Genomic DNA, 9,571 nt, shown 5'->3' with positions numbered 1-9,571 from the left:
TAATTATGTCATATTTCCTTTATCAACATTTTTATTCTTGAGAATTTCGAATATTTCCTTTCTCCTTGTAAAACCTCTAAGGTTATCCTTCAATCGTTCCTCCTGTATTCCCTATATACAGGGCATATCAAAATACCATTTACTAATACTAGAACCATTGTCTATATACTTCTGAAAAATTTCTCCACTGATCCTTAAAGGTTATTATTACCTTAATCCTTTTCAATTCATACTGTCAAAACTCATACTATCCCTATTAAGGGTAAAATGCCAACCTTTATGCATTCCCCTAGGATTCGTTTTAAGTTACCGATGTTCTATCCTTAATTCCACCTTTAAAAAGGTACAAGCATCCTTCCATGGATAAATAAAGTCATATATCCCTGATAAGGGTATCTTATTCAATCATTTCCACCTCGATAGTCTATACCGAATTTCACAATAGCATCCTTATTCAAGTTAAGGTCAATCCACATGGCCTCCAAAAGATAAAAATGGTTATCCGCTTTTCTTTCCAGATTTGGTAATGATCACATGGATGATCTGGAAGATATTGGTCGTGTTCAACGTGAACTTCTTCTTAATAAATCCTTATTTACTTTTGTTGTTTATCTCAACAGTCATCTCAATGTTGGGATATCTTTCATACCTGGCGTCTCCCTTCCTAGGTATCAAGCCACCGGTCTTACACTTCACATTCTTGAAGGTCACTTCCTTCATCCAATTTTCTTAATTTCTTACTTTCTTGTCTCCTCAGTCTATCCGCGTCTCATTATTTATCCTTCGAACTATCTCAAGGTTTCTTCGAATCCTCCCAACTTACAGGGGATAATATATATGTATCTCTTATACCTTCAACCATCAATTTAACTCATGGTATATCACCCTCATCCTGACGATTACATACTTTTCTATGTCTATTGCTACGAGTCTTTAGGGTTTCCACATACCCAACTCCCTTATCATTCCTCAAACTCTATTGCCTTTATATTCCTTTCCACTTCAGTTTCTTTTTATTTTCCTTTCTCTTATCATTATTTCATGGACCAACACAACATAAACATTGATTTCATACATCCCGTCATTCTGGATTCGTGTCCTCAGAATGAATCTTGATAACTTTTACAACTTAGATTCATAATTCATCATACTCATCTGCCTTTGTGGCATCTCTAAAGCTTTTACACTATCTCCATAACCTTGGGAAGTACTTTCCTAAAACAATTGACTGAACTTAAATCAGTTTATTATAACCTCTGGCTCCGTGCCTTTCTTGGTCTTTCACCAGCGGGTGGCCTCTCTCTTAGGAGGGTAAGTGACAAAAACAGTCCTTTGTGGTTCGTCAATCATTTAGAATCTCAAATGATTCCTCTATTTCCTTTAGCCAGGCTCTTGCCTCGGCTGGGTCAGCTTGTTCCATGGAACTCTGAGAGCTTAGCGACTTAAAGGTCCTGAAAGAATTTCTCACCGTACTGTCTCCTCAGGGTGGTGGTTGGGGATAATAGTCTAAGTTCTCTTTAGACAGGTCCATGAATTGCCGTATAGGGGTACCATCTCGGGTCTCCTTTCCTTACTCGACTTTTTGTTTCCTTAGTATAAAATGTTTCATCCTACTCCCCATAATTGGGGTCATCTTTTAATTTAAAATCCTCATTTTCCACTCCATTATGTCATGGGTTCCTTCTATCTTGATGGCGACCTCCCTGACTATCACGTTCAGGGTTTGCTCTAAATCTTATTCCTCAAACTAGCTTTCATCTAAGATCTCATCTTTAAGCTCTTGAACATTTGGAACCCAAATTCTGTAGGAATACCTCATTATTCCCTTCTCATCTTTCTCGGTATTAACCTCTTATCTATTTGTTGGCTCTCTGCCTTCATTCATAACTTTTTCTGGCACAATATGATCTTTTCCAATAATTCGGGCTGTATTGCTATCTCAAACAGCTTTTCGGTACCGGCTCCGGTTACCTTCACTACTATTTCCATTTTCTCAAAATCTCTTATAAACTCTCCAAAAGACATTATCATCTTGAGTCTCTCCTTTTTACTAAGGACATCAGCCACCATATTGGCTTTCCCCGAATGATAAAGAATCTCCCAATCATAATTCTTGATTAGCTCTAACCGCCTCCTCTGGCGTATGTTGAGCTCTTTCTACGTAAGAATGTACTAGAGCACTTATGGCTTAGGTAATTCTCGCACTTCTCTCCATACAAGTAGTGCCTCCAATCTTTAGGGTAAAACTATTGCCACGAGCCTAAGCTCATGGGCGGGGATATCGAATTTCATATTACCTTAATTGTCTTGACGCAGACGCGATTATCTTGCTGTGCTAAGAAGCACCCTAATTCCTTATGCGAAGCGTCACTTACAAATCACAAAATCTCCTTTTTCCATCCGGCAACGCCAGCATAGGGGCCATCACCAACCTCTGCTTCAGTTCTTGAAAGCTGTTCTGGCATTTCTCTGTCCATTCGAACTTCTCAGTCTTACGAGTAAGCCGCGTTAAAGGGGCTACTATCTTTACAACTTGAACGAACCTCTGGTAGTTGCCCTAACCATGGTCATCAATTCCTCAGTAGTCCTTTATTCATTCTTGTCAGGATCCTCCATGGGATCCTCCTCAGCAACTATCCCTTCTAGGACAACATCCTCAACCGCTACATCCTCAATATCAACATCATCCGGTCCCGCGTTAGGACGCTCTATCGGATCCATAATCTGATCTCTAATAAATAATAAAACATCATCGCGTTGATGTTCCTCAACTTCAGGGTTCGGAGTCCCGCTACCATATACGATAATGAACTACGCTTCTATCGCTACATTTATAAGGGTTCCCATAAGGGTTTTAACTGTCAGTACTACGTTAGGTAGTCCGACTATGAACTTGGCAAGAGTTCTTATTATCTTAGTGAACTTATTATCTTAACGTCCCATCATCTCTGAGGTTTATAACGCTTAGCTCTGATACCATTTCTGTAACACCCCCAGATCCGGGGTCGGGGATCCGGGTCGTCACGGTCTTTCTTTCCACAATATCACTCCACTTAATTAATAATAAATAACCTTATGCTGTGACCCCACACTAACACACACCACAACCCGTTATAGTCTCAAAGATGAAATTTAAATAAGTACAAGTCTTTGAATCCACAATTTAAAAGTTATTACAACCCAAAATGATTACTTGATAAATTTACAGTTAATTGCCATTATCTGCCACAAGTTATAATTATACATAATTGATTCTCAAAAGTAGATGGTCTGATCTACAATAGATCTACCTCTGCAGCTATAGCAGCTACAACATCAACGGGAAGACGCGGGACGCTTCCCACGCGCTTGCGCTGGGTCTGCTGGAGTCTGGCCATCTTTCCTAACTGTTGTTGTGTGATGAAGAAATAAAGCAAGGGTGAGCAGCAAGCCCACCAAAATAATATGTATAATGATTAATAGTATATGAGCCTTCTCATAGTACTCATGAAAGTCTTGGTCAAAAGAAATGAACCAAGTTTGATATCTTAATGCGATGAAGTCGCAAAATATTCAGTATATATACATATATACTTTTCAAAATCTTGGAAGTCCTCTTCCATCCATAATATACACAGAGTTCCAGTTTATAACTGTATATACAAAAAATATCGTTGCAAGGTGATCTCATATATCTAACCTTGTCTCAACGTTTTTCCGAAAATCTTTGTCATTCATAAGACAATCATTAACTAGATATAAGTTTAAAAGATGAAGTTACAAGATACCCCAAAATACTTATATCTTTACCAAATACTACTTGAACTACCCCCGTTCAAGTTATAATCAGTTTCAAAGGTTCATCACATAGATGAGACTACAAGATAAGACTTGAATAGATTCAATCTTTGAAATATCATTATAAATAATGAAGTTACGAGATACTTCATTAAGTCCTGATATATATATCCATATATATATATATATATATATATCTCATACATTTCCTGAAAATCTCTGTCATGTAAAGTATGAACAGAGTTATAATATCCAATGAATTTTGGAAAGGAAAAGAATTTTGGCATAAACCAGATATCTTGCTGATCAAGCAAAGATACCAATAAGTAACCTTTTCTACTGTAGATGGATGAATTCCTCATCGGTCATCACCCTGGCCGCATTAGGACCTCGCGCTAGACCGTTACCCGGCCACTCACGCGTTGATGGACTGCCACCCAGCCACTTACACTTTGATAGACCGTACCCCAGCCTATCGCTTATGCCGACTCAATTAGATGGGCTTACTTCCCGAACATTGGGCAAGTAATCAATTCATTTATCAAAACAGCAACCTTGTTGCGAATATAAAATATACCATAGAGCCGGATCCCTCAGGTTTTGAACGAGTATTTAAATCCCCTTTAAAAGGAAGATCTTAAATATAAAAATGAGTTTTGGGATCCGCTCTAACTTTTAAAAATCATTTTGAAGACTCGAAAACATTTTTAAGAATGTTTGGAGTAATGCTGATTTAATAAAATAAATCAGTCCCAATATGAAAGAAATATCTGAATATTATTATTTAAATATTATTCCCATAAAGAATAATTGAGGTAGAAGTTGGAAAACTTATACTTGAATGAATAGCAATTAATCAAAGATATACTTATACGAAAGTAATATCTTTACTTGAATATCAAAAGTAAGTTTGATTATCGAACATTATTCTTTAATAAAATAAAGAATATTAATAAATAGTAAGCGGGGTCATAATACCTCGAATGAATATTATAAACAATATTCATTAAATAAAATAAAGGAGTCATACATCCTCAAATGAATATCCAATTAATAATCATTAATAATATAAACTGAGTCATAAGCCCTCAAATGAATATTCAAAATAATATTCATTAAATAAAATAAAGTTATCGAATAAACCTTATTCGATTAATAGTTTTGAAAACTATAACCATATATTTATATAAATATATATATTATACTCAGGATCCTCGACTCCCGGTTTAGAAAATATTTCCACCTTTTGGGTCCCTATACTAAGGGTATATGCAAGTTACCGCTATCCTCTAGCATAGGTATTATCAACTGAATCAACAATTATATATGGAAAGAATATGAAACAGCCATGCATATATATACCATAGCAGCATGCTTCAATATATTGCAACATTTGCTAATATAAACATCATGCATCTATCGCAAGATAATGCATATACATATATACATCACAACAACAGTATAACGGGTAGAAAACTTGCCTGAGCGACTGGGGGTTACGAATGGCTCGGGACGAGTCTGGTAACCTATAAACAACAAGTAAGTTGGAATTAAACCAAAGTCACTTGTAAATCTATACTTTAACTAACTTAGACTCTAACGCTTGTTTTGCGCTTACTGATTCTCTTAAGTCACTCGAGTACCCTCGGCTCCACCATTTTTAATAATTTAACCTTTACGAGTTTTAAGGCGATTCCTTCGCGAGTGTCTTACCAACTGCCTAACACACTTACCATAAATGTTTCATACATTAATTAACCCTTTTTGGTCTTTAACCTATGTTTCAAAGTAAGGCGAGGGGAAAAGTTTCGTTCGCGAAACGCCGTTACTTGAAACGGTCGTTTCTCCTAAACCGTGCATCGGAATCGAACGAACTACATATCAAAACGAAGCTCGTAACATGAGCTATCTAAAAATGGCAGTGGTAATAATCTAGCAGGGGGTTCTCGGGTCCTAATGTTATGTACAAAAACAGTCTAAAGAAAATCGGACGTTACGACGGCTATGTTTACGCGATTACCAATGTTTAAACTACTCCAATTAACCACCAACCAACTCATAACCATCAATACAACAAAACTTCACCTAAACCATACCACATCAGTCCATAATCTCCAAGGTTTTCGACTCAAACAACCACAATCAAGACCTATGAACTATAATCAAGCTTCAATTACCAAAACACTTCCAAATCAAACCAAACTACTAATAATCACAATCCATGCTTCTCATTTCACAACACCAACCATTAAACTTACTAACAAATAAAGTAAAGGCTAGGGTTTGAAGTTTATACCTTCCTTGGGAGGTGTTAAGTTGCTAGGAAGCCTTAGGGAGCCTCCTACAAGCTTGATCTTTCCAAAGAAATCAAGAACACAAAGTTAGGCTTTGAAGTTTCTAAAAGTCCGATTTAAAGAACTGTAAAAATGAGGGTCTTACCATGATTATTTGGACGAGACTTGTGAACAAGAGTTGTAGGCCATCTCAATACCTTTCCAATGAGCTATAGAACACAATATTTGAGTGAGAAATGAAGGAGATACAGCAGTTTTAGTGTTCTGGTTCTGTTTTGGCCGAGAGCATGAAGAACAATGCCTTGGTTTCTTTTTGATTTTGATGAAAATGATTTTACTTGGCTTGGTTGCTTTGTTTTTGTGTTTGATTTAGTCAATTACCTTGTTGCCCTTGAATTTGTGTGGTTCTCATTCAACCACACCTCCTTCCTTCCCATGTCATGCTTGTGTCATCCTCATGATGTCATCCTCCCCTCCTTGTCCTCTTTCTATTGGTTGGATGACATCATCCCCACTAATCCCCTTGATTAACTTCCTAATCGTTTGCCTAATGACCGCTGATCTGTTATACGGTTCGCTTAACTTTCGTTTTCGTTTATCGTTTGAGGGATCATACCCGGGATCTTATTACTTAGGTTCCCTTAACCTTTCTCAATATATTGTATTCCTTTTATGATCCTCTCTTATAATCCTTTAATTTAAATCCTTTTTATCCTGTTACCTTATACTCAATTCTTTCCGTATCTATTAGATTTCCGGGAAAAATCAAAGTGTTCGGATTTGGATTCTGACGATCTTTACATACACTTATATCCCATATAAAGTACTAATAAAATCTCAGAATATCCATATCAGAACCCCTACATAGTGTGGCATGAAAAGTTTTCTCATTCAGCAAAAACACTATTCATAAGGGTTTCAAAAATTTCCCAAAAATTGGGGTTATTACACTCTGACCCCGTGGAATTTTTGGGACGTTTCAACATATAAATGGATGTATATCAAGTACCTAATTTGGCACGGTGTCATCTTTTGGCAACCACCTTTAGAGAAGGTGCTCAACAGTGGTTCCCGAAACTTGGTCCGAGAATTATCACGTCGTGGGAACAAATGAAAACCTTGTTTTTGACCCAATTCCAAGCTTCATTAAAGTATACTCCGCCTATTACCACACTGGCAATGTGAAACAAAAAGGAAGGAGAAAGCTTGACTTCATACTTCAAAAGGTTCAGCGCCGAGTCTACCTTGGTGAGAAGTGCAATTAACGAGACACTGAAAATACTTCTTATAGCTGGTCTGCACGTGGGAACAGATTTCTGAAAAAACACTTGCAAGGAAAAGACCATGTGTCGTTAGCTGATGTACTTGCACAGGCTGAGTCGTTCAAGGCGATCGAGCAATCACTTGATGAAACCATAAACAATGATAATACCAACAACTCAAAGGGGTGAGCTAAGAGAAGAGATAGGCCCGCAAGTCCAGAGTATCGACTGGATGCTCGGAGCCCAACAGGGTAAATGCCACGATTATGAGGAGATAGTGGAATCCGCCATCGAATTATGAAAGGAGGGTAAGCAATTATACTCCTTTGGCAGCGTCCATTGATCACATCTTTAAAGTAAACAAGGATAAGGGAATCTTCAAAAAACTGGAACGCTTGCTCATGGTAGAGTATAGACAAAAAGAAATATTGTGAGTACCATGAGTCTACCGGGCACGATACCCATGAATTTCATCACTTAAAGGATGAAATTGAAGAGTTGATCAATGATGGGTATTTGGGAGAATGGATTGACAAGGTGAAGCGACGCAGGGGGGACGACGACAAGGGAAAAGATGAAAGGCATCCCCCACAAGCAGATGTTGATGAAAAGCCAGCAAATATTAAGTTCCAAAGAGCTGGAAGTATTAGGGCAATTTTCGGGGGACACCCATTTATCGGCGATAGTAATCGAGCGTTGGAGAGGAAAGCTAGAGAGGCACGACATCAACCACTCACCAACATTTATAGCTTGGAGGATAGACCTCAAAAAATATTTAAAGAGCAGTCTGCTGATATTAATTTCAGGGAAAGAGAGTCAAGATGGGTGCATCATCCTCATAACGACGTGTCGGTGATAACTATGCTCATTGGGACGATGGACGTACACCGGGTCTTCCTGGACAACGGAAGCTCTGCGAAATTCTTGTACTATAGCACGTACAAGAAATTGGGTTTCCCAAATAGTTATATAAATTTTGAAGATGCGCATGTCTATGGTTTTACCGTGGAAGTAGTAAGGATTATGGGTTCAATTAGACTTCCTGTCACAATTGGGGAAAGTGCTCCTTCTGTTACTCAAATGATAAAGTTCAAGGTGTTGGATCAAGAATCCATGCATAATGTGTTGATAGGTAGACCTTGGTTACAATCCTTCAGAATGATAACCTCGATACACCACTTAATGATAAATTTCCCTATGCCTATCAAAGTGGGACGCCTGAGGGGATCACAATACGAATCACGTGACTGTTACCACAAGGCTGTTAAGGAATTCCACAGGAGAAGGTATGAAGGAAATGATCTTCCTGAAGAGGATGCGACAAATATCCAAGTGAATCTAAATGGAGAAGTTCACACCCATTATTTTATGGAGGATCCGTAGGAAGAAGAAACTCATGTGACAAATACCTATGCTTTGGTACTGGGGAATGTTTCAAGAATTCGTAGTGTGGAATGAATCATGGTGAATCATGAAGGAGATGTTGTGTAGAGGGAAGTTAATGGAGAAAAATTGGAAGGGTAGAGTGAAACCTTTCAAAGCTTAATAATTAACCCCAAGGTGGATGCTCCTCAAAAGGAGGACGCGCCCTTGTAAAGTGAAAAAAGTGCATGAGGTTGATGCACCACAAAAGAAGGACGCGCCCTCCATATTTACAATGTCAAAAAATCATGCTCCTCTAACTGATGATGCGCCCTCTACACCTGCAATGTATGAAACTATGCCTTGTCCTGAGGTAGATGCTCCTACTTATAAGGACGCGCCCTCAAATACAAAAATGAAGGTGGAAGACCCCCGGGACTTTGATTTCGATCTGGATCCTAGGATCCCTATGCCTACTAAGAAAACAGGGCCAGCTGAGGACATGATATCTATCTGTATCGATAAGGATGATCCGAACAAGATATTAAAGGCGGGATCTCAGTTAAGTTATGAGATGAAAAAAAGGATCACCCATTTTTTGATAGAGAATCTCGATGTCTTTGCATGGAGTCATTCAGACATGGTTAGTATTGACTTAGGGGTAATGTGTCATCGTTTAAACATCTTCCCTAATTGCACGAGCATACGACAAAAGCGACGCCTGGTGAGCAGGGAAAGGGAAATATCATTAAAGGAAGAAGTAGATCAACTATTGGAAGTTGGGCTAATCAAGGAATCTTTTTACCCCGAGTGGCTCGCAAATCCGGTGCTTGTAAAAAACCATATGGGAAGTGGAGGACGTGTGTAGATTTTGCA

At 38.2% G+C, this 9,571-nt stretch overlaps 1 protein-coding gene across 1 annotated transcript; it reads left to right on the top strand.

Annotated features, from left to right (window-relative positions):
• Positions 1 to 7,061: 7,061 nt before the first annotated feature.
• LOC141660666 (uncharacterized) lies at positions 7,062 to 8,716 on the top strand. Its single transcript, XM_074467652.1, has 3 exons — positions 7,062 to 7,252; positions 7,363 to 7,459; positions 7,742 to 8,716. The coding sequence occupies exons 1-3, from the start codon at positions 7,062 to 7,064 to the stop codon at positions 8,714 to 8,716; spliced, it is 1,263 nt and encodes a 420-aa protein (XP_074323753.1).
• The last annotated feature ends 855 nt before the right edge of the window (positions 8,717 to 9,571 follow it).

The sequence above is a fragment of the Apium graveolens genome, chromosome 5 (genome assembly GCF_009905375.1).
Source record: "Apium graveolens cultivar Ventura chromosome 5, ASM990537v1, whole genome shotgun sequence".
Taxonomy (NCBI): Eukaryota; Viridiplantae; Streptophyta; class Magnoliopsida; order Apiales; family Apiaceae; genus Apium; species Apium graveolens.
Note: the sequence above shows the minus strand (reverse complement) of the source record. Positions and strands in the feature narration are given on the sequence as shown.